Genomic DNA, 26,609 nt, shown 5'->3' on the forward strand with positions numbered 1-26,609 from the left:
CTTGATAGCGTTATCGGGACCCATTCGCGTGGCATCGTTCTCATACGGCAAGTGGGCTTCATTCACAGCAACACAGAACGTGGGAAAGCCAGCTTGCAAAGACCAAGCTTACAACGATCCCCTTAAAGTGGGCTTTACTTTTAAACAAAAATGCATCTCTGGAAAAATGTTTTTCCAGGGGCAATATAAGTAGTCTTATATTCCCTGAGAACCACGAACCTCTCTTCAACGTCTATAATTGATCCAAACGTCAACGTCTTGAGGTGACGTACATATTACGTCTCGAGTACGTACCTTTTTTATAAGGAAATGCATAGATGTCTATAAGATGTACTATCTACATGAATGTTAGACTACCAGATAACGTACTATCGATGTACATAGGATATCATTCAGGCACCATAAAATAATTGGTACACATAGCACTTGAACCATACCACCTACGTTTCGAAGGCGTGCAGGATGTATGTATGAATGTATGTATGTATGCACTTACGTGGTGTGTACTGTTATTGTTATTATTGGGTATTATTTAACTCGCCCGAAGTTAGGGATATGAAATTACCGATAGATTTACCCCGACATTAGGAAGTGCTATTAATGCCTGAGATGTTTGAGTAATTAAGAACTACATTGAAATCTCGGGCAGCAAAAAAAAATATGGAGGTCGCTTAAGCTTCGCCGTTAAGAGTGGAACGCGATAGAGTTATCGGGCCCCGTTAGCATCGCATTTTTCTTTACGACTAGGCTTCACAGCAACACAGAATGTTGGAAATCCAGCTTAAAAGACCAAACTTACACCAATCCCCTTAAAGTGGGCTTCACTTTTAAACAGAAATGGATTGCTGGGAAGACGTTTTTACAGGGGCAATATAAGTCGTCTTATATTAAAATGCGAAGGCCCTGGGACCTTTTTAATTATTTTATTAATTGTTTGCTATTTCCCCGACGCGCAGGCGTGTCCGATACGCATTAGGCAGGCTAAGTCCCAATTTGACCTTGTCGAGGATGCGAGCGACATCAGGATAGAATTTTCGCAAGTAAACTACCCGCGCGCACCACTGTTGGTATGGTAGAAATGCTGGAAAAGGGGTTTGTGTTTGCGTTTCCTCGTAACAGAATTGTTTTCTCGTATATTCAAATTACAATCCAATGCCACCATGGCTGTAGGCTGTGGTTTTTCTGACGGATTTTACTGTGAGAAATGCAATTTTTTGTTCACTAACACCTTGCGCCACACGGAGGGCCTGCGCGGTCGGGGTAGTTCGGGATCATTTTCTCCGCCACGGACGCCGACGCCTACGCCGCATTTTCTGCGACACGGGGCCCTTAACGCTGTCGTGTTAATAAATATCATTGACCTTCAAGGGTTATCTGCAATCCACTCCACAATGTAAGTATATTCCCCGTGCAGCCTCGTAATATTGCACACGACATTGTCTAAATCTCAATTATATAATTGCTGGGCTATTTTATTTTATTATTTTAATATCTCATGCACTATTTTAATATGATTGTGTTGGTTATTTTGTTGCTTTTGTATTGTTTCAATAATCTCAAGAATTGACAGTTCCCTGAAATATAAACAATATTACATATTTGCAATCTTTTTGTTTCGACGCCCTATAAATCATTGCGTCCAAAGTTCTCATTTATCTCTTGCCTACCCCAATTCGATAATTTTTGGTTGGTGCACGTGTAGGTATAGCAATCGGTATTAGTATTGTGCTAATTGCTTGTTTCAAAGAAATAACTTTTTCTAGCAAATGAACGTAAAATTTCAAATTTCGCGCCTACATCCTTAAAATTGTCCTTAACAAAATGGCGCCTACAGTTATCAACGGCCTTTTGTTTGTACTTTAAAGATAAAACCTTGTGAACGTTGCGTTTTTGTATAATTATTGTTACATTTTATAACATTTAATATTATAAAATAATAACGTAAATATAGTAGTAATTTAAAAGAAGAATTGGCAAGAAGCAGTTTGGCGCAACGTCTCGGGTTTTCATTCTGCCTGCTTTGGCGGCGTAGTCAGGGCTCTCACACTCTCAAGTTCAACAAATGGCCACAGATGGCGAAAAAATCGACCGCGCGGGCGCGGCTAATAAACCAAGCCTAGTGCGTTTTCAAAAAAATTGCCCCAGTGAGTTCCGTCGTCTTCGCTAGAGGCTCCGTAGTAAGCGCAATTTCAACCTACAAACTTACTCCCACGCTTATCGAAGTGTTATTTTATGACAAAGAGTACATATTTATTATTCCTAATTATACATACTACTTTTGATTAGTAACACTATTGTTTTTTTGTCATTATAGAGGCAAAATAACATTCATCATCATCGACCTCCCAGGTGACCTCTCGCCTGGATTTAAAATTTTTACCGGTATTTTCGGGACACGGCAAGCACGGATTCATTGGTCGGTGCACTTATGCTGGTTGCTTATTTGTGCTAAAAACACTTTATTACACTTCGATACCTCGCGTTGTTTAACTACGGGTGAAGTGACGTGTTTGCGAGCTGCGATGTAAGCCCGAAAGCTAGGTTTTGATCGTGAACCATGCGGAACAAGTATGCATCGAAAAGGGAGCCGGATTCTGCTGCGACTGAGGATGGCAATACCGGTGAGTAGTTTAACATTGCTGCTTGAATCGTTATTTAATACTCGTCTCGTTAATTCACAGGCGGAGACAAGTTAACGAACTAAATCCTGCATTATATATGGGTAGTCGGGACCCTACGTTGCCGTTTCTGAAATAAACCTGTAGTAGCGAGAGCGTCGTCATACACACAATCACGAAAGAAAGATAGCGATATCGGAACGCGCAGCACGTTTCTCATCTCGTTGTAGCCGTGGCCTTGGGCGACCGAGTAGCCTTATCAATGTTTTTTTTTTTCTTCGAGTCCGCCGGCAACTTCTTTCGTCCACAAAACCGATTAACGCTTTGGTAAACTAAAGTGAAAGTACTGAATTTAATGTATTAAACAATTGCACGCATAATAATTAACCCATATTTCGTACTTGTTGGTTCCAAGTGTTCTTGCTGTTAAGTTTGGTTTACCTTAGGGCATTTATTTTTGCAGTAGTCGAGCGGTGCATCGCGGTCATGCAGAAAAAGAATGCATCAGTTGTAATACATGAAATCCATGTCTTTCATGCGTTTGCTTGTGGAACCAGCAGTGTGAGCTCTTCTAGTGTATAAATGAGCGCAAAAATGTTCTCGTTTGTGATCCTAATAATACTTCAGGTGTTCAAACGCATTGTAGTTAGGCAGACATCAATTTTATGGACAGTATCGAATCCCGGCCACGGCGGCCGCATTTCGATGGGGGCGAAATGCGAAAACACTCGTGTACTTAGATATAGGTGCACGTTAAAGAACCCCAGGTGGTCCAAATTTCCGGAGTCCCCCACTACGGCGTGCCTCATAATCAGAACTGGTTTTGGCACGTAAAACCCCCATAATTTAATGAATTTAATTAATTAGTACCAATATTTGGTTACCTAACATGCTGCTTAAGCTCCCTAGAACAAACAGTGTACATTTACATGTGTTGTGCGGTCAGAAACCATTACAATATATATATATATATATATATATATATATCACAGCTCTTTGCATTTCATATTGTGAAATTGTGTGTTTTCAATTTTTGATGCAGTCAAAATTTCTCTTCCAGACATGAAGTAAAGAGGACGGCACAGTGTAAAGCAACACACTACACACACTAAAGAGAAGCTACTGCCTGCTACAACCAGGTAATCGTGTGGACTTTTGCTGCTACTACAAGGTAAACAACACCGGGTTCAGAAATAAATATGCTTGATATACGCTGCATTGGCTTGCCAGTCTTGAGATACATTGTCATTTGTTTGTAGCAGATGATATGAATGTTTCTTCATATTTACGGTGCAGCATAATGGATTCAAACATAGAAAGCTCTACACGAGTTTGGCTAACCTCTGCTGTATCTCATGTGTTACTGTTCTGCCCCAACAGAGTCTGCACCAAGCACATCTTGGCACTCATCACAGGAGCCCTCATATATCTACACCAACAGGAAGGGGCTGGAGCCGAACTCACAAGGCTCTTACACCACGAACAAAGAAGCGGATCCAGAAGTATTTGGATGAGATACCAAGTCTACGTAGGACTGTATCAAGACTGAAAAGCGTCTCAGCCATCATTCCACCAGCACGCATATTGGCAGAGTCATCCAGGTACCTCAACAAAAGAAATTCTTCGTGTTCAGATGCACCTGCAACCTCTGAACAAGCATGGACGATGCTGGCCAAAAGAGTTCCATCAGTTTGCCCTTCCTTAATCAGCTTCCTGGCCTTATCAAATTCAATTTGTACCAAGTATATATTTTTTCTATGAATGCAAGCTTTTTCATTCCCCATTCTTGCTAGATATCATTCTTCTTCCTTATCCAAACATAAAGGTGAACTGATTCTTTGCTCATACTTAAGGCCCGTCATTGTCTATTAGCATAACATCTTTGTAGCAGTATTCTCTACTGTACGTTGCCATGTTAAATTCCTCTCCTGAAATAGCAGATACGGCATCGGCATGTGTCTTGCATTAAGCTTTGCACCGTGTGCTATGTAGCATTTCACTTTTCTTAATGTTATTGGCCTTCGCAGCTTGCAGAGCAGAGTGGCTTGCTGAATGCAAGCTTTCTTATTCCCATATTTAATTCTTGGTCTCATTCAAAACTGCTCTTCTTGCTCAATAGCCTGGGTTTTTGTGCAAGCTACACTGAAGTGGTTGATTGCAGAATCTGGTTGCAGAAACTTGGTCGTGGTCGCTGTGTTAAGTTTTTCGGATTTGGGGGGCCTGGTAAGTTGCATTGGGAAGCAGTCTCTCGAGGTAAGCACCTGCTCCTGCAATCTGTACAGCGACATAGACTCCCAATTTACGCGCACCGTGATTGGTGCTCCCCATTCCGTCCTTTCCTGCTGCAGCCGTGTGCAAATTTTGCTTGTGGCCTTCGTTGGCCGTGATTTGGCGTCAAGAGAGCAGCATACATGTTTACATGATCCGAAATTGTATGAAGGTGATAGCCACATGGGTGGAAAGACCCACAGAAGTGGCTGCTGAAGGTGATGCCTAAGAAACCGAATTGTCCATATTGAGACAAAGTTGGGCACCAAGTGTGATCCCCATATTAGCGGCCCCGAAAGAAAAGAAACGTGCAGGCTGGAAAGGAGTTAACGCTAAAATGCTTGGTAGTCGATGTCGCTGTGTTGGCTGCTGCAGTAGATGCATGCGTGAGCCGAATGCTTCGCAATGCAAGTTGCTTATCTTCAACGATGACTGTCGGTGTAAACAGGTGGGATATGCTGCCTAATCGATTTGCGTTTCTTGTTGTCGCTTGTTACCAGACCACCATGTGCAACGAAGGCAAGCACAAGCACTGTGCCTGTAGTTGGACTGCTGAATGCGCCTAAGTGACCCGTGTACGTCATTCCTCACTGTTACCACGTGGATCTTAGCCAATGTATAGTGTATTGTCTGACCAATATGCGGTGATTGAATGCGGAATCTCATTTTGCTGTTATCTCACTTGTTTATGGTCGCGGTATTACGTTTCTTGGTTGTGACGGCCTGGTCATTTGCATTGGGAAGCAGTCTCTCGAGGTAAGCACCTGCTCTTGCAGTCTGCGCAGCGACATAGACTCCCAATTTATACGCACCGCGCCGTGATTGGTGCTCCCCGTTCCGTCCTTTCCTGCTGCAGCCGTGGGCAAATTGTGCTTGTGGGCTTCCTGAGCCGCAATTTGGCATACGTGCTTACATGATCGGAAGCGTATGAAGTTGATAGCCACCTGGGTGGAAAGGCCGCAAAAGTGGCTGGCGAAGGTGATGCCCACGAAAACGACTTGTGCATATTGAGAGAAAAGGGGGCACCGGTGTGTCAGTGACATATTAGCGGCCCCGATAGACAAACATAAACGTGCAGCTTGGAAAGGAGGTAATGCTAAAACGCACGGTAGTCCATGTTGCTGTGGTGGGTGCGGCAGCAGATGCGTGCGTCACCCGATAGCTTCGGTATGCAAGTTGCTAATCTTCAACGGTGACTGTCGGTGCAAACATCTGCTTGCGCTGCTGGTTGTCGCACGTTACCGGACCGCCATGTGCGATGACGAAAGTGAGCAGTTTACGCATTTATTGAGCAGTTTACGCAAGAGAGCATTTATTGTTTCAGCGTATCTCAACATGCAAGTGTTATTGCTGCTCTTGTACGAGAAGGTGCACTGCTTGTCTTCGACCAATAAAGTCGTACGTCCTGTTCACACTCACTTGTGGATTGTTTGTATGGGCGTCAGTAGAGGCTCTTTGGTCTCCTGGCAATTAGAACGCACAAGCTAAGCGGCAAGGCACGCCGCAACGCCAGCCGGGCGAGCGCGGCGCGTACCAGCGTGCACGACCGGTAGAAAACGGCCATATTGGATTTTGCGCAAAAAAAAAAATACAATTTCCGCTTCCTGTTTGCGTAGCGCCATCTGTCGGGTACCCCAGTGAGTTCCATGCGCTGCCGCTTCTTATTTTCGTACCACTGTGGAAGCTACAGTTTCCCTTCTCTAAAGTTGGTCTTTATTCTATGGTTGTACCGTTGTACGGGTTGCACCGTCGCACTCGTATATATCCCTGTCGTGCTTGTGTCAAGTGTCACGGTTCGTCCTATTGTGTTCGCGTAGCACTTCGGAGATGACTGAGAATATTTTCCTCTTCGTTCCGAACATCATCGGTATGTAAAAAAACCGAAAACTTCTAACGACGCTTGTAATCGTTGATCGAATTTTTATTGAGCATACCGTAAGATCATGCGATTTTCGAGTGCGTGAACCACTCGGTTCACACTTTATCTCGTGTTTCAAGTTGCTGACCTGACTCGAAAACGCTAAAGCGAACTTGAGCTGAACATCTTAACAGTAGTGAGACAGATTTAGCGAGGCTACTTGTGGTCAGAGCACGCAGTTTGCCTGAATGGACCTGTACGAATTAAACTGAAAAAACGTGAAAGATAGTAAATAATTTCGGGTTCTCTGCGACTGATATCGTTTCAAGTAGTGGAGGTGCTCTTGTGGAAACGGCGTCGCTATATATTTGTTGCAACGATAGTTTAATCTCATTATACCTCGAGGTCGCGACCTATGCCTGTGCGATGGATCTGCAGGGTTCTGAATGTTTAAATAAACAGTTTTAACAAGTACGAAGAATGCTGTCTGACGCTATGTGCATCATATGCATATATATCCGTTGTTTACAAGAATACTTCTTGCGAATTGCTTGTTAAGGATGGCGCCTTCTGCTTAATGAAAGAAGATAAAAAAGAAATTGCTAAAAGAAAAATAATATTGCCTTGCATTGTTGCAGTAAATATCAAAAGCTGTGCCACCGTGGCCTGTATGTGTGAACAGCACTGCGCCTGTCATTTGTCAGTGAGTGGACAACATTTAATTAAAGTGATTTATTGCCTTGCAGGATATGGACGCATCATATTGGCTCTCCTGTCATTTTACTTCATGCCAACGAACTGTCTTGCTGCATCAATTTGCTATGGAGTTAGTGCATTTCTGGACTGCATCGATGGCCACGCTGCAAGAATGTTCAATCAAAGTAAGAAAACACGTTGGGCATCATGTCATGATGCTGATATATGTGCTTTTGCTGGTAATCTCTCCTGCCTTTTCATTTATGTTCATATCTGTTCAGCACCGTAGTGAGCATTAACCACATTTAGTTTAATGTAGGACAGATAGATTCTCATTTAACCCTTTCAGTGTAGGTTTTTTTCAGAGGGAACGCACCACCAGCGTATTTTTTTCCCCTCCTTAGATATATAAAACAAACACAACAGTTTATTTTTGGTCTTGCAGAAATTAAAACATGATATAGATAATGACAAGTGCTCTCCAGGTGTGATCCTCACTTTCCTATCAGACAAAAAGAATGTCAAAGGGAATGTGGCAGGACAGAAACATGGAAACGTACCTTTACGTCATTGACGCTGAAATGTTTAAGGATTGACATGTCTATGGTCATGTCACCTAAATGATTTATTTTATTTAGCTACTCTCGTATTTCAGAGTATTAAAAACTATGCTGTAAGGCCACATTTGCCACATCTTTTTTGGCATGTGAGGTGGGAGCTTCCCACTGGTAACTTACAGTGTGCTTGGGCCGTATTCTGAAACGTTCGCCTTGGCGAAATTTCTTTTTTCGCTTTCAGGCGTGCTCCGATTGGCTGTTTTAGCAAAATTGGATGAGCTGATTGGGTGGTTGAGCCCGACGTCATTCAATTTTGCTCAACCAGCCAATCAGCGCGCACCCTGAAAGCAAAAAAAGAAATTTCGCCTTGGGCGAACGTTTCAGAACACGGCCCCTTGTTGTGTGGCAGTTAATCCTGATTTCTGAAAAAACAGTAGGTGCTTTACAGTACATGCTGTACATTTTGTAAGACATTTGTACACTTGTATTCTCCAGATTGTGTTGAGCATTGTACAAACTATCATGTTCATGTTCAGTATGAGTTGCAAGTTGTAAGCCATGCCCAGAGCACAGAGGCTTGACCTGGTGGCACTAACATGCAAAGTGCTTCAGAAAGAAAACAAGAGAACTGATGATTGTACAGATAACTCCAAGTGCCTGGAGTATCTTTGACATTATGTGCTTATGCTTAGGAGCAGGATATCTTTTTCTATATATTTATTGCTCCCTACTTCACAGGAATTCTAATAACCGCCACCTAGGCTGTGCCTCATTGTGTATAAAACAAAATGCACTTACACTGTGCAATGGTGCTTTCTCTGTGACCCGTCCCCACAGGTACCAAGTTTGGTGCCATGCTTGACCAGCTCACAGACCGTTGCGGCACCATGTGCCTGCTTGTGATTCTGGCACAGTTCTACCCGAGCTACACCTTCTGGTTTCAACTCAGCATGGCCATTGACATCGCCAGCCACTGGCTGCATCTGCACACGTGAGCTTTCCCAGTATCAGTCCCTGTTGCCAAAAAGTGTGCACGTTGTGATGGACTTTGTTTTCAAGACATGCATAGGTGCTGTTGTATTCTTCAAGCATTACGCACTTCCGCTGTAAAAGAACAAACATTTTGTGCTGAACTGTTCAGGAGAAAGGTTTGGTTTTTCTCAGAGAGGTATTAATGGATACAAGACATTAACGAGATTCAATTATTCCTTCAAGTGAAATAAAAAGCAGAGATGTTAGTCAGGGGAGGTATTCTGTAAGAGTCCACCTAGTGGACATGTCCATTTCGTGTGCTGCTGAAGTGCTGATTGGCTGTGGTGCGTCGCTCCTGCTAAAGCGAACCCAAGCCCAGCCAATCAGAACTTCAACAGCAGACGAAATGGACATGTCCACTTGGTGGACTCTTACAGAATACCTCCCCAGCTATAACAGTGATTTTGGTGGAAACTGAAAAGAACTCACAGAAATATGCGTTATGCATTTTTAATGCTTCAGCTTTGACAAAAGAAGGAAAGCCCTCATTGTATCCAGGGGCAGTGTGGCATAAGCTGTAAACTTGTTTGTGCTCAATGGCTGTTGTGGCATCATACTGCACCTTGTAATCACCCATTGTAGTAATTGTCCTATCCTGCAAGGTAGCGGGAACAGCAGGACTTGTTGCTTTCTACATTCCTATTATGCACATTTAGCATTCGCTGAGCAGCTTATGTGAGCACAGCTGCCAGCTTCGAGCACTCGCTTTTAGGGTTGCACAAATAGTAGTTTTTGAGGCTGAATTGAATACAAATTGAATGGTGCTAGTAGAATATCGAATCGAATACAAATTGAATAGGGCCTTATTCCCATTTACAGCCTTATTCCCATTTATATCGAACAATTTTAACATCCTGGTATTCACAAGATTAGAAAGTTTCTGTAAATATAATAGACATTATAAAGCGTGGTTTATTAAAAGCGCAAAGGGAGCATTAGGAACAATTAAGTAAGCTATTTGTCAGTCACACATTGTCATATTTTTCCTCAAGTAATAAGGGAATGGAATGCGCTTGACCCACTTACTGTAGCCCGGAAAACACTAGAAGGGTTTCTAGAAAGAATTGAGGATATCATCATGGAGCTCCCAAGCTTCTAATACTAAGGCACTTACGTCCATCTGTAGGCTTTTCATTTAACGTTTCTTTTCTTCGTCCATTGCTGCGTTCTTCTCATTTGAAACCACTGTATTCTAATGTTTTTATATTGTATTGACGCGTGCTCTATGTAGACATTTAGACTACGATGACGATATGTGCTTTAACGTACTCCGTGTAGTGGGACAGGGGAAATTTGAAGACAAAGAAGACGTCTATTGTACTGGTGGTTTTTTTTCAACGGGCTGTTCTACCGCCGTCTTGTTCTGCCATTGTTGTCTCTTGTTCATGTTGAACCACGACAGTATGTATATATATATTAATATTATATATATGTTCCCTTGAAAATAAGAGACAGTTGCGCATGGTCTGTGAAACTTTTTCTTGAGTGAGTTACCTATGCTTTTGTAATGTTGGTGTTTTGTTCCCACTCCTGTAACAATCCTCGCTGGAAGATTGACAGTATTTTGAAATAAATAATGTTTAGAAAGGCAGCCTTGGTTAGCCAGTTAATATCTATCTGTACTTTCCTGGCCAAATTATACATGCATGCCGCCTGCGGCGATGGCAGAGCAAAAAAAAGAAATCGCTTTTTCTCTAGTTCGAATGGTCGTGGCAGATGGTGCCACTATTGTAGCAAGTACTATGCTACAATGAAACGTATGCATATTTAATACCATGAGAGGACACAGGTGTATCTATAAATGGTATCAGACAATACCCACTGCTGGATGTGATGACTAGATAACATTTTATGTCGAGTGATTGTGCTTAGCCGGAAGACTCTGGCTCGGTGAGCGATGCAGCGTGCTCTCGTACATTATATCCACTGTGGATGGGCTGAAAGTTGCTTTATTTTTGCTTAAATTTTATCTCCCATTGTGTGCAGTTGATGACATGAAGTATTTGAAAACTTTTTAAAAAATATTCGGATTCGAGAACGAATTAAATGAAACAATATATACATATTTTTTTCGAAATTATTCAATATTCATACCCCTCCTCTCTTTCTTCCTATCTCCTGTCATCTTTCTGCTCCTTCTTCTCCCCCATACTGCTGACTGATGTACAGATGTCAGCTGCGCACTAGATAGTTGAGGTGTAGTCAGCAGGGTTTCCTGTTCTCTGTCAATCAATCTCTGTTTCATCCTGTCTTGTGAAGGTTGTAGTTACGAGGGTAGAAATGAAGGGAAAAAGAATTACCGTGATGACTATCAGCTCTCGGATTTGTCTGGCTGGCCAGCTGTAACTCTTGCAGGGATTTATTGGAGCTGACTTCACATTTCAAAATTTGAAATGTGGCATATAGTCTTGACAGTTGTCTTGATAGTTGTTTCCCTTGCTTTGATGTCACAGTTTAGCTTGGTCATCAAATTGTCAACATTTTAAATGGAAGTTACAAATAGCACTCCCTGTTTCAGCTGCCCTAGTGCAGCTGTAAATTTAACTTGTGAATTCTATCACCTTATCCTCAGCAGCACTCTGTGTTAGATGATTTTTTAATATGATCAGATGACTTGAGGGTGGTGGTACACTGAAGAGCGACCTCAGCACAGGAAATGAGAGGAAGCAGTAACTAACACAAAACATGAATATGTACAGAAAAGGTGAGCTTGAGTTGCAACACTGAATGCTGAGTGTGGAAAATGAGGCAAGGCAGTGACTGACAAAAAATACAAAAACAAACATAATACAAAAATGCACTTTTAAAAGAACATCGCGCAATCTCACAACTTAAGTTCAGAAAAGCTAAAATGTCAGGTGTTGGAAACACAACGACTAGTTTTAAATTATGAAGTAGTAGGTGCACTAAAGAGGATACTGCATGTTAGGGACACCTATAGTGTATAGTCTAAGAAGTAAGTACAAGCTGGGATTTCATTCATGATGCTAGTCTGATCATAATCAGTAATGTGTAGCCGACAGCCAAAATGGAACACGACAGAAGGTGAGATATGTTGTTGGTGGCCTGGGCAGACAATGCTGGTGGCCCATAGATCAGTACTGTGCCAGGGAACACCACTGTAGGACTGCATGCCAGGTGAATGCTTGTTCTTAGTTTTTAGTGTTCTGCATAATTTCTGGCAAGCGATAATGGAGTGTTTTTTTTTTTTTTTGCCCCCTTATTTCTGCATCTAAAACATCTACTGTTTACAAGCTTTTTGTCACATATCCGGTCATATTTCAAACATAAAATTTTGCATGGAGGCTGCTTTGTATCTAAACTATAAAAATGATGTTCTTTACCTGGTACAACATTTTGTTGCACTTGACCTTTAAAAGCTGAACCATCATGGTTTTGCTAGTTGTTGTCTCAATTTGGCTGATTCATAGTGCCAGAAATTGTAGTTCATTAGAATCATTGATTGAGTAGTGTTGGATTTGTTTTCCTAGATGAGATGTATTCTAATAACTTTGCTTTCGAACAGTTCCACTGGCACTTGTATACTATATTTATTAACTAGTGTTTTGTAAGACAGCATCCCTTGAAGCCGCAATCTTTGTATAAGAGTCTGATAGTTGATATAGCTAGATCACTTAGATAGCTTTATACTTTTTCCAGGTCCCTTCTTTCTGGCAAGGACAATCACAAGAACCTGGATGCTAATGACAATCCCATCATGAAACTGTACTACACCAACAAGGTGAGTTGTAAACAAAATTGCTTTTTCACATTGTTTAGGACACAGAGATTTTTATATGGCCATCACTGCATTGAATGATTGATCACTCAATCAGTGCAGTGACAAACATTAAACATCAAATTTGGTTTTAGATGGCCTTTAGAATGCTTTTGGGGTTCAAAGAATTTGGCGACAGGTTGAGGGCAGTGATACAAGAGATTTGTGGCCATATGCAAGGTTTAGGTAGATTCACAAAAGGGAAAGACTCCATCCTCCAATGGACATCAACATTGCCGTTGATTGAATCATTCTACATCGCATGAGCTATGAGAGACACTGTAGTAGAGGCTCTGGGGTCACTTTTGACTCCATTGCATTTTTTTAATGTGCACCTAAAGCAAGGGCATATGAGCATTCTTGCATTCCAACTGACTCGGAATGCAGCTGCCGCCCCCGGGGATCCAGCCCAGAATAATGTGTTTAGTAGCAGAACGCCTTAGCCGCTGAGCCAATGGAGGCCTGTCAACTTTTGCCTTTCAGATTGAGAACAGATGCTTCTGCACATTACTTTTGCCGATTGCATAATTTTTTTTTCCTTGATTTGAGCAAACTTGAGTTGTATTTTCCTGACTATTCAGCTGACGAAAATAATAGTAATTTCATCTCTGTTCCAGCCAATCTTGTTCACAATGTGTGTGGGAAATGAAGCATTCTATGGTGGCCTCTATTTGCTCCACTTCACTGAAGGTCCAGTGGGTGAGCACAGTTTTGGTTTAACGTACTTCTCTAGTTGGTGTTTGCATGATTTTGGGGCTTCTTGAAAACAGTGATGCTGCTGCTGCAGCTTGGTGAGCCAAAATGATTTAGCCTTGGAATTCAGTGAACTTATGGGAAATCTTTCAGAATGTAACACCTATGTAACACCATCTGGAATTGGTGCAACAGTGAGCATGACACAGTAGCTAGATGTTTTTTCAGTTTTATTTCGTCATGACTGTTAAAGAAATGTGAGTGTACAAGGGTAGCATGGAAGAAACACTTAACATGTACATGTTATTGTGCTGTGTCCTCTTCTAGAGATTAGTCAGAAGATTATTATAGTTCACCAAGAATATAATGTTCTACAATTCTGTGTTTAGTAAGAATTTTGCTGTCTTTTGGCATGTGGTGCAGTGGAGCTAGTAAGTGTGGATTGGAATGATGACTGGGTAAGTTCATAGGAGCATGTACCGGAGTTCACAACTTGATGTGTCTGCTTTTCAGTGCTTGGATTAGGCCTCTTCAGAGCCATGACCCTCATCAGTGCTCCGATAGCCATCGCCAAGTCACTTGTAAGCCTTCTCCAGATGCAGATTGCTGCTGTAAACCTCGGTGCCATTGATGTCAGTGACCGCAGCAAACGCACAGAGTGAGCTGTTTGTGCACTGGTGCCACCACTGTGAAATTATGTTCTGGCAGCCACATTGCCAAAAGAAGCGCACAGATCACCTGTATGTGCTCTGTCTTGCCATGTTTCGGTTTTAACTTAATGTGTTGAAGAATTCCTGGGGCATTTTGGGGAGAGGGGGGAAACATGGGCATATTGTTCCTGATATGCACCTGCAATTCCCAGTATTTGTTTTGGCAGGAACTCATTGTGTCCAGTATTTATTTCACTGGCTGAGTCTGTTAGTCTGTTGTGTATATTCAGTAGTGTTAATTAGGGCTAGTAGTCTATAGCCTCCTTACTTTCTAACAATTAGTCAACATCGGGGTTGTGTCATGCAGCAAAAAAATGATTTTGTATCATGCGGCAAAAAATGAAAAAAAAAAAAAAATGGTGCACTCACTAATGTGGAATGTGGAAAGTCATCAGCTTTTTAGGCAATCCCTTTAATTTTTCAAGTATGAGGTAACACATCACGTATCAGTATTACCATTTAAATTGTATTTTGTGTTTTCTTCTACCAGGTGATCATATTTATGATTTGCTGAAAATTTTAAAATTGCCAGTGGCAGGTAGCAAAATTATAGTCCTTGAGCTGGATTATTCAGAGGTGGACGTTACTTGATAAGAATTCAAAACACATATTCAACTATTAACAAAAATTTGTAAATTAACTTCTTAATTAATTAGTATGTTACTGCACATATTGCAATTTACAAATTGTAGCCGGTGAGTTTGCTAGACATATCACTTAGAATGAATTTTCTGGATAACACCAGTTTCGAGATATTCATCATCAAAGTGTGCTATGAAATATATGGGTGTTCCAGTTACTTTTGTGCTTTCAATGCATAAAATAGCGTTTTGTTAAAAAAGTAAGCGAAACAACAGTGCATTTTTACCGCTTGTTTGATGGCGCATATCTCGGAACCCGTGCCATCCTCAAAATTCATTCCAAGTGGATTTGCCTCGCAAGCTCACTGGCTACAATTCATAAATTGCAATATGTGCCATAAAGTAATTAGTTTAGAAGTTAATTAGTGAATGTTTGTTATTTAGTTGATTATGTGTTTCAATTTCTTGTGCAAGTAATGTCTGGGAAAAGGAAAAAAATCGAGTTCTGCGAATCCCTTACGGGATTCCGCAGAACGGATTTGCCAAGTAATATCTACATCTCTTTGAATAATCCAGCTCAAGGACTAGAATTATGCTATCTGCAGCAGGCAATTATTAAAAATTCTGTAAAATTCAAAAGGATCACCCCATATAACCTCTTCAGAAGCCAATTAATTCTATTCATTGAAAGTTTAGTTTCCCCATATTTCTTGCATCTTCAGAATCATGAAAAACGGGGCAGCTTCAGAACGGATTAGGGATTTTCAGTTCTTCAGTGAGTTTTCTCAAGTTTACAGAATTTGGATTCTATTGTGGACTCTATTGCGAGAACAACTCAAGAGAAAGCAGGAGCTTCATCATCCATCCACCCGGCTTCCTTGGTTCAGCCTCCTGTGACCATCCTGTCTTCCCACTCACACATTGAGGATGAAAGGTCGCCTTTTTATTTGTTTTTTGTTATTAACGAACGCTAACAGATTAGCAGCTTTAGCATGTGGTGCACAATATCGAAATAAAGATCAAGTGAGGAGTGGTGAATACAAAAGTAAGTACAGAACACAGACTAACAAAATATGTGGCGGCAATTCATGGACTAAACGAGAAGCCACCTTTGGTCACAGTGATTAAATGAGGACACTATTTGAAAAGTTAAGGCTGCAATGAGGTCCTTCAGTGGGAGAGGGTTTGGCAAAACAGTGTGGCAAAACTAAACAAATATCTTCACATTATGAATTAAAGAGTTTGTTTAACTTACGCCAATAGTGAACTGGATGCTTATGAAGCGATATAAGAGAGTAAAACAAGGATTTTTTACAAAGAGTTTACGTGAGCTTGCTGTAGCATATAGTAGTGGTGGAACGCTACAGTTGCAATTGACATAGTATTGGCAATCCAACAGAAAATGTTGGCATTGCTGTACATCTCCACCAAGCAAAATTTTCTGTACACATTTCAAGGTATGCAAATCTACATACTAGGTAGAGTGATCAGATGTCTCGGCTTATGCATGACTTGTGATGCTCAATTAAATTTAATTCTGGGGTTTTATGCGCTAAAACCACAATCTGATTACGGGGCAAGCTGTAACAGGGGATTCCGGGTTAATTTTGACCATCTGAGGTACCAATTGCACGGTACACAAGCGTTTTTGCAATCCATCGGAATGCGGCCCTCTAGGCCATGATTGTACCCCTGACTTAGTGCTCGGCAGTGGAACGCCATAGTGACTGAGCTACCGCGGTGAGTACATGTTATGCACTTGCCTACAGTTTACCTGCGGTACATACAGCTTTTGTAAGCATGGTCCCTTCATCTCATTGGCACTGTGTAGTGTGTAAGTCTAAACTCTGCACCTCCAGCCAGACTAAACTGGTATTTAACTTAATGCTGGCAGGACAGGCTTGTGACAGCAGCTAGTATAAGCACTGGCAGTGAATAATGCACTGACACCAAAAGGCATAGGCAGTGACATGATGCAAAATCAACAACACTAAAAGCACTGAAAGGTAGACTAGGAGTTTCTGCAGATTCATTGTTGAAATAAGCAGTGTAACATGAGAACGCTACCAAGAGCAGAAAACAGACGGCAACCTGCCTCGGTGACTCAGAGGCTATTGTGTTCTGCTCTTGAGCACAAGGTTACAGATTCGATTCCTGGATGCAGCAGCTGCATTTTGATGGGAGTGATGTGCAAAAATGCTCGTGCGCTTAGATTTAGGCTCACATTTAAGAACCCCAGGGGTCAAAATTAATCCGGAGCCTTTCACTACAGCGTGCCTCATAAGCCACGGTGTAGTTTAAGGACATTTAAACCCCATAATTTTTGTAAAATAGACAGTGCATGCATTGTGCTCTCAACTGAAGTCACACATATTAACACACATCCACACAAAATAACGAAATGTAATATTAGCAAGATATGTAATTGCACTATCTTAATAGGCATACTTTTTTTTTAAGTACTAAGGTGCCATGGATGAAAGAATCACAGGAGGTGGGCTAATGCATCATAAGAATTGTGTGAGGGAGATTATTGAGGCATTTCATTGAAACATTGAAATGCGAGCTTTGTGGTTCTTTTGCATAAGAGTCAACATGTCTGGGCGCTGTCACATTGGGGAATATACGAAGAAAACGTAGTCAACATATACATACATTGATGGCATTCAAATGACGGAACGTTTCATTCTTGTAACTTTCTCATATGGAATAGATGGACATTGATGGTGTCGTAAGTTATTGCACCTATGGTATTTATAAAGCCTATGTGCATTAGGTACTGCAGGTGTCAGTCATATATTTTTGCTCACACTCATTGTGGAGTTATATCCCAAGTCGTGGAATGAATATCCCATATGGCATTTATTTTAAATTTTTTCTGACAACTTAAAAATGGGGAAATGAAAGAAATGTGCAATGTATCTTTTGTGGTGTTTGTTGGGTTGCTTTTCAAAAGCAAGTGTGCTGGTACTGTGGCACAAAGGAATTTCTGATGAGACCTCTAGGGATACTCATAAAAATAGTTGGAACACTGGTGACGCCCAGTCAGCTGATGCAGAAGAAAAATTGTATCTCTTCTTGTATATTGTACTTACTTTCATCTATTTGAGATGGCAGTGCTGTGAATCAGTGTTGAAATGCAAACATACAGTAGTGATTCTTTTGTCTCTGTTTTGTCTTGTTGCATCCGCAGCTGTAGCCTTTCGTGCTCAATCAGGCCAACGCAGGCTTTGACGGTGGAAATTATTGATATGTACACAGGGCTTAACCAGACATTAGGACAATTAGTTAAATGCACAGATTCTCACAGGAGGATGACCTTGCATTACTTTATTGGGAAAAGCGTCATCAACACAGGAGGAGTCGGAATGGGTTCCTGAGAAAGAAAGCTTTACATTTGAAAAAAAAATAATATTATTTCGGGGATAGAACCAGCTACCTTGGCGCTTCCTTGGTGGTTGCTGTACCATCAGGGCTAAATAGGAGACTTTCTGATGGTAAGGTGAGAGTGAATTAAAGGGACTGACAACCGATTTCTAAAGGGGCCCTGAACCACCCCTCGGGCTTGGTGAAATAATGTAGTCCGCGGGTAGCATATGCTGCTGTGAATATCTCAGCCAAGTTTTGCTGTCGTATGCAGTGCATAGAGCTTGCAAGCGGAGCACGAAGTCACCTTTCTCTCAAACGCTCTCGTTTCAACAAAAGCCATAATCCTCACTCTTTTCTGTGTGCTTTATTACGTAATAAAGCACATTCCTATACGCGGCTGCTATTGGTCGCGTCGGTCGGCTACACCGCGGCCGCCGCGAGGTGCACGAGTCCACTGCCTAAGCGCACTGCGGCTCGCTGAAAACAACCACGTTTGGCTTACGTTTAGTGCATTGTAGGCACCAAAATCGGAAGTCGTGGCGTCTGCATTAACATCCAAAATGAAATTTGAACTGCGCGCCACGGTGACATTTCGAAAGCGGAACGTTATGGCCCCACTCCGCCGTAGCCTTTGCAGTGCAAGGCATTGAAGGAGGAGTGGAAGCACAGCGGAAGCCGTGTTTGATTGCCAATAATTCCACTTCCGCTGAACGAATTGAAGTACTTTTTGCGGCAAAGTATTTCTGAAATAGCTTATTTTCACTTGAAATGCCTTTCTCCACTTTGATAAACAGTGGTTCAGGGCCCCTTTAAGGACCCAGCTTTCTATGGCGAAATGAAACGCTCATTCTCGGAGGTGTTTCTACTTGCAGCAGTTACCTCCAATAGCGCAGATATTTTACAAGCAGAATTTTTCGATCTGTGCAATAATAGGGGTCCTGACACCAGCAACACTGAGAAGTGAGAGAGAGATGCCTATAGCCCGCCTCGCTTATTAGGCAAGCAACACAATATGTGGCTATTGCAGGAATGAGTCCAACTTTCATTATCAGTCTGCATTTTCCACATTTTCACCCCTCCGTAAATAAAACGCTGCTGTAAAACGCTGCATCTGTGGCTGCTGCAAATCCTAGTGCTAGCTAGTGGAAATGTGGTGCCCTCTTTTGGACGTGGACACTAGTTCTCACATTGCCACTATAGCCTTTGAGAATGGGCTACAGCGCACACCGTCCGATCTGGGAGGCTATGGCGCCACTTTGCTACTCATAACTATAATAGATTTAACTGCGCGCATTGTAGGTAACACAAAAAATTTATAATAGAAAAACATTTATTGCATTTCAATATTTAAAAAAAGGGCAAGGAGCTGCATACACTAATAGAAGGTCACGTGATAAGGCGACCTATCGTGTCATTCTTTTGCCATGCGAAGTTGCCAAAGGTCATTTATCGCAATTTGTTAAGAACTAAAAGTATGAATCCTCGTTTAATAAGGAAAACAGTGCTTGATTCAATCAATACGAGACTCTTTCCATCAGTGGGGCTATCTCGATTCAGGTTCTGTAACGGTTGTCTGTCTCTTTAAAAACTTAAACAGGAACATTGAATAAGCAAGTACGTCTGCGGACATTTGCAAGGTGGAGGAATTTTCTTGAAAGGAAAAACTCATTCATCAGAAAGATTTGAGGTGGATGACAATTTTAAGTTTTCCATTTCATGAAGCATCCCCCAGTGCATTTCAGGTGTTATGGAGTTCATAAGTAATTTCGTATTTGCAGCCAGGTGCCATTCCCAAATATGCAATTTTGTACAGCTGGCAGTGTTCAGTGCAGCGTTCAATGCCAATACACAAATGAAGTAATTTAAACCTTATTGCTTGGATTCATGTGGGTGAAAGTTTTCCCAAATAGAAATATAATTCTTGGCTTGATTATGGTATGCCAGGACCACCTACATGGCAGCTTAAGATTGCAGGCTTGTTCAGGTTTATTTTGATGCATTTCATTATTTTGGGGCAGAACTGTAGTTATACTAAATATCACCATTCAACGTGCACAGGGCAGAAGACATGTTCAAGCAATAGCTTCAATAACAGTATTATATTATTTTGTAGAGCTAAGCTTTTGAGCGTCTGCATTCATGTAGCCTCACAAATATACTGCGCTAGCAGGACAACTGGGGTAATTTGAACTTTTCATCTTATACCTTCAGGTTATACTCACCCCTGCAGGCATTTCAAAGCATTTCATGAATTTGTTGGCTCATGCAGAAAGTTCTCGCAGATGGCAGTGCTGAGCTTAACATTGACAGCTTAACATAGACCAAGGTGTGAATTGAATGGCCAGGTTTTTCATTCCACAGCTGCTCTGTGGGCTGTGAGGGATGCTTCAATGGGGAGCTTTAGATCAATATACTGACTGTGTGTGGTTCTTTAACTCGTTTATAAATTTAGGTGCACCTGGTTGTTTTCTTTTCCACTTCCATCAGAAAAACAATCTTTACTTCATGTTAAGTGACATAATGTCATAGCCACCACAGGTAACAAATTTTGACAAAAAGAGACTCTCTTTTACTGTGGACAGCAGTTATGAGCTGTGCTATGGGCTGATTGTGTTTCTTCGTTCACCATGCATTGGTTCAGGTATGGCACAATGCAACGTTTAAAAAAAAAGGTAATAAATTCAAGCAAGTACATATGGTTCAAGCAAATGATCATGTGTTTTCAAACAAGAAATTTTGACCACTAATGCATGGCTATTTCGTGCAAGTTTACAGACACTTGTGTCAGGAGGTAACAAATGGTGGCAGCTTCTTGTCAGGACCTGGACAGAGACATCAATACAGTTTGAAGTGTATTTAACTTGGACGGTGCAAATCTCTGTGCTATCTTCTTCCTACTCGCTAGACAGGCTGAAATGGTGGTGAAGTTCAGCACCATCACGGTGATCTTTGAAACACCTGTTGTAATAGGCTCATTTTGCAGTGTTAATTGAACACAGTGCCTGCAGTGGCGGTACACGTTGCACTGTGGTGTTTTCTTCCTTCACTTCATTACCGTTCATTGCCACGCTGTTGGCGAGATTTGCAGGTTTGCAAAGAAAATGCACAAAAAGATGCACTAGAAGTAAAGGCAAACTCAATAAAGGCCACTTTGCATAAGGTTTGCTTATTGCAGATCTTATGTGTCTTGCTTGCCAGCGGATGATGCTGCAGACACGCTTTCTGCAGCAAGAGAATCGAATGTCGCATTTTAATTTTATGGACCTTTCCTAGAACAGCATGGTTCACATGCTGCCATCTCAGATGCGAAAACTTTGTGAGCATGCACCTGCTTGTAATGTTCTGTCAGACTTGATTGTGTTGTGCAAACAGTGTCGCTTGCGTTCTGCTCTTTGCAACCCCATGCCTCCATTGGTGTGCTTACTCAATTCTTTAGAGCCACAAGAGGTTTTAGTGAAATAGAGAAGCTCGGAGGTTACAAGAATTCATTATGTTTTGGCAAGTGTTGTAAGATGTGTATTGTATGATCATGCCACAGTTTATGCTTTCTGTTCATGTGATGCAGAATTAATGTTTGTGTTTGCGGGACACAGTCTACCTCACATTACTGGCTTGCTTTGGATGTGCACCTTTTGCACAGTTAATGCCTTTAAACATTCACATGACTGTACAGTAGACTTAAGTTTGACTTAGGCTCTGGCTAGGTTTGATTTCTTTACTCAATTCGATGTCACCGAAGGGCATAAGCCGGCAGAAATGCAGATCTATGGGATCCGCCTTCCGTTACTTCGATAAAAAAGAAAATCTGTGAGACACTTCACTTTTGAGAGCAAATTAAATGTAATCATGACCGCTGAGGGGAAACTACACTTTCTCTGATGAATGTGTTTACACGAGTGCTCCACAACACATTTGTCATAAACAGGGTGTTGACGCCATATTACCGTGTCACTGACATTCCCTCTGAGAAATGTTTCAAGTTTATTATTCACCACGTTAGGAATTTGGATGCACACACAAAGCGACCTACCTTCTTACTATTGAACACAACATTCTAATGCTTGCTACAATAGACTCTAGTTCTCTATGAAGCACGTGCAAAGTGACACATCTCATCGCATCTGCATTTTCACCGTTGCTCATTGCATTCCAATATATTTGCAATGCCTAGCTGTATTCCTTGTTTTTTCACTATCACACATAGTGTTCCAATGCTTGAAATGCCCAAATCTAGTTCTTTGAAGAGCATGTACAAGGTGGTGTCTCATTGCACCAACCCTATTTTCACTGTCATGCAAAGTGGTGCCTTCTCACATGTGCACCAAGCTGCGTAACATTCTTCTATTATGCTATCGCTTCAATGAAATCGCCAAGGTGCAGTGGTTAGAACACATGACTCACAACTGAAAAGTTACAAGAGTTGGAACCATGCTAGGGACAAAGGTGTCTTTCTCTAATGAAGGGCTTCTTTATGTCAGAAAGGGTTTCTTCATGGCAGACCAAAGGAAGGCATTAGGTGTAGGCCTGTTTGTTATACATAGAATGGTTATTGATACAATGGCACATGTTGGATAATTTGACCTTGGATGATGTCCATGCATGCAGGTGCACAGACATTGGAAGCTGAAAAGCTGTACCAGAGTGATTACCAAGAGCATGCACTTCTAGTCAGGTACAATAGTGGAGAACAACATTAACGCCAAGCAAAAACCAGACCGTACATAATATTCTGATTGGCAATCAAGGAAAAATAGAAGGAGAAGGAACTGTTCATTCCCACAAGGGCAGTGTCACAGGCTGTGTGCTGCAACAGGAGCTATGGATATTGTTATACTTTCTGCGGCAGGCGGGGCGAGAGAAATGTAGTAGAAGTTCCCTCAAGAGGTGGAAGTGCATAAGGGGGAGGAATAGCAGCTGGAGAGTATCCTGCCACCTGCAGCAGCTCATCAGATTTTGTAAACTTGGGTAACGAGGTCTGTGGCCTGATGGCAAACAACCGTAATCCTTATGTGCCACAAGGATTCTGTCAGGTAGCTTGAGGGTGTGTCTGCCGAAAGTTATACTCAATGCTACCGAGACAGGTGTACATTTAAATACAACACTGTGCAGTGTGACATGCATTTAAAAGGTATTTCACTTGCAGACTTGCACAGATGGCCATTGATAAGAAGATTGATTTGGCAGACAATATGATGAGAAACTTGGATGTCATCTTGCCTTCTAATTTAATTCACAATATAATTTCACTGATTCTTGCATTCCCTTTATTGTGATAATAATGGAAGTCATCTGTACTCGCTTAATTTAGTTTTCAAATTGAGTTTCATGTGTGTGCAATGCGGATGTGCACTCCTCTACTGGCTGTTTGTTCTTTTTCTGTAAAGTATCAGAAAATATAGCAGATTCATTACATGACTCCTTGAGCGACCAGAAGTCTGCATACTTGCACCAGTAGAAGGAATACTAACCAAAGCTGTCTGTTAGTCTTACGGAGATTTGGCATGACATTCTCGTGTTTTGCAAACATGCCATGCACTATGAATGTACACACTAAAAGGCATATTTATCAAACACTCGTGTTTATAGTATCACTTTAAATGTGTAAATATTTTTGTTTGCACACGTGCAATCTTTTTTTCTTGGTCCTTATTGACTTAGAATGCTGTCAGTTGTGTTCAATGCTGACTTTAACTGCACTGATGTATTTATTGCTGTCAAACTTGAGCGACACTTAATGCTAGTGCACATCTTCGTACATAATCCGTTCTTGTCAAGTGCAATGCTGTAGTGATGCTGTCATGTTTGTGTAGCTTCGCATTTCCTAGTTTTGATCAGAACTGCTGCTGGTGTGACAAGTGTAGTTCACATGCATCTTCACTTTACTCAAGTGCCCTGCAGTAAAATGCCCGTACATTAATTTACTTTCTCTCTTTTCAGAACCGTTGCTCGATTCTGTGCAGCTGTGTATGTTACAAGTGAAAATCAATATCGAATAGTGGCATTGAAAGAACGAGAGATTCAAAACTTTATTATGCAGTTCATACATCATGGCAGCTTGACTTCTGCAAGTATATGTCATGATTATTGCTATACAATCGCTTTGCATGTGATGGAGAGCCTTCACATGGAAAGTTACGTGCACAATGGGACCGTTACCATTTTCTCAAGCGGACAAGTGGTGCAAGGTGCCAAAAAAATGGTTTGTTTGGTTTTTAGCTTTATTCTCAAGAAAGCTGCCACACACACATAAATTCATCCTTTCTTTTTTTTTTTTTGTATTGAGAACTTGTATTTCGGAGAACCTACTGCATCAGGTTGTGTCAAGGATTGTGACGCTTCTGTGGAAGAAAGAATGGCCTAGTAACATTCCTGTGATTAGTATCATGTTGATGGTCGTTGATGGTGTTGCCCTGTATTAGATGTTCAGAGTTAAATAAACAGTTTAACTATGTTGCAGACATTTTTATTGCTTTTTATTCTACTTAAAGGTAGAATTTAACTTTGAAGCTAGATTAAGAAACCGCTATAAGATTGGGAAGAACCAGATACTGAATATGTCAAAAAGGGCCACTGGATTAAGTTATCGTATTTTCTTGAATATAGCACAACCACACTCGTAGTATGGGGGCTAACTGTTAAGTTTAAGACATGGCATTTTATGCTGCGCACATCAACAACCACAGCAAAACACCTAAAAACTGATGACACAGCTGCCATCAACATGCATCTTTACAAGTATCCCTTAAAGGCCCCTAACAGTTTGGCCATTTTAAACAAACAAGTGTAATGTATACATCACGCACTGACGATCGTGTCTGCCAAGTATTATGGCGCTGTGTGCCACGAAAACAGCTGAAATTTCAAACCAAACGCTGCGTGCCTTCCCTCTCAAAGAAGCGCGCTCCCAGCCAGTGTCACCGTCGCATGCACAAATGCCTCTTTGCAGTGCATGTTTCGTTACTCACCATGACTAACCATCCAATGTGGAAGGTGCAAAAAGGAAAAGAAGGGATAAATAAAGAGAGGCAGGTTTAACACTGCGATACGTTTCCTAGCTCCAGTATGGGAGGATGCAGGGATGGGACACTGCTTGGGAATGCTACTAGAGAACGCCTTTACACTTCCAATGTTGTGTCCGTGGGATTTTTGCGAATTCGAAAGGCAACAGCTTGGCAGGTACATTAAGCATTAATGCAAAGTGTATTACAGACGAACCAAGACATGATTTCATTCTGAGCACGGTGATCACCATGCTCTGCCGTTTAATTGGAGGAAGAGCTCTCCTTTGTAGAGACGGAATGTCAGAGAGAAACCAAGAGTGATTGTCTTTTTTTTTTTTTTGCATTGTTTGCAGTTGAGGCATGGGAAATGGAGAAAATTGCACTATGTGCGACAGGAGTTCACCACACAGCATTACCAGCTAATGTGTCAATCCTTGGTGACTGCAGTTGGGAGCTAGCTAGACCTCGCTGCTCAATAACAGGCAGAAAGCAGCTCTGCTGTCCAGCTAGGCCCATTCACGAATGAGGCACACAGGGTCGTCTAGGTTCCTCCAAGCTCTTTGTCATTGAATCGCTTGTGTGTCTTCAAGGAAGTGCTAAGCACCTCCAATTAAAACGTTTGCCAACATTGAGACCTTGTGTAACAGTAACAAGCATTATACAACTTGTTTACTAAGCTTTATTACATATTTTTATACATGCAATTGCAAGAACACCTAGCCAAAGAAATAAAAATATAAAGGCACAGTCATAAATTGGGAGAAAACACATAAACTTGCACATAATGAACACTATGCCTGCATGCTCTCTTGTTACTGTTACATGCCCAATTTGCAAGCCATTAACAACCAGCACAACAAATGCAGTCACTTGAAATGTTTATTATCAATCTGTCGGCAGTTAGGAAACCATCACTGCAGACTTCACACCATCAACTTACCACCAGAGACATGTCATAGAACAGCAGCAAGAAAAAATGGCACCACAAGCACGACAGTTCATAAAGTGAATGACATCTGTACTAAAAGTTGGCCACCATTTTCTAATGCATATCGTAAAACAGAGGTGCTAACTTAAGCATGGGACTGGGAGCCAGTTATTTCAATACTACAATGTTGAATTTTGACAACACGTTTTTGTAGATGTTCATATGAGCAGTCCAGGGCTACTGATCAAAGATGGCAACACAGCACCAGACACAATATTACAGTGTAGACCGCTTATAATGTAAGTCACCGGAGTTGCGAATATCTGCACTATAACCAAAGCAACTATTTTATTGCGATAATGGACACTCCAGGCGCATTTCTGCCGTCGCTGTCACTGTCCTCTAGGTTCCGTATTCGCTTACTAAATAAATTAAGCACGGTGTCACGCGCGCACAATCAAACATGAACACATCTCGCTCGTTGACCACGGAAACGAACTGTCAAAACGCTCGAGTGATG

At 41.5% G+C, this 26,609-nt stretch overlaps 1 protein-coding gene across 1 annotated transcript; it reads left to right on the forward strand.

Annotated features, from left to right (window-relative positions):
• The first annotated feature begins 5,314 nt into the window (after positions 1–5,314).
• On the forward strand, positions 5,315–24,614 carry LOC119435252 (CDP-diacylglycerol--inositol 3-phosphatidyltransferase). Its single transcript, XM_049659767.1, has 7 exons — positions 5,315–5,334; positions 6,593–6,753; positions 7,491–7,625; positions 8,835–8,988; positions 12,690–12,771; positions 13,425–13,506; positions 14,014–24,614. The coding sequence occupies exons 1-7, from the start codon at positions 5,315–5,317 to the stop codon at positions 14,160–14,162; spliced, it is 783 nt and encodes a 260-aa protein (XP_049515724.1). The 3' UTR covers positions 14,163–24,614.
• Positions 24,615–26,609: the final 1,995 nt, after the last annotated feature.

The sequence above is a fragment of the Dermacentor silvarum genome, unplaced genomic scaffold, assembly GCF_013339745.2.
Source record: "Dermacentor silvarum isolate Dsil-2018 unplaced genomic scaffold, BIME_Dsil_1.4 Seq572, whole genome shotgun sequence".
NCBI lineage: Eukaryota > Metazoa > Arthropoda > Arachnida > Ixodida > Ixodidae > Dermacentor > Dermacentor silvarum.

Excerpts from the sequence above, each read along its gene's own strand:
- LOC119435252 (XM_049659767.1), top strand. The coding sequence starts at position 5,315 with ATGACTGTCGGTGTAAACAG. Across the intron at positions 6,754-7,490 it reads CTTCGTTCCGAACATCATCG|GATATGGACGCATCATATTG; the intron begins GTATGTAAAAAA and ends ATTGCCTTGCAG. Across the intron at positions 13,507-14,013 it reads CTTCACTGAAGGTCCAGTGG|TGCTTGGATTAGGCCTCTTC; the intron begins GTGAGCACAGTT and ends TCTGCTTTTCAG.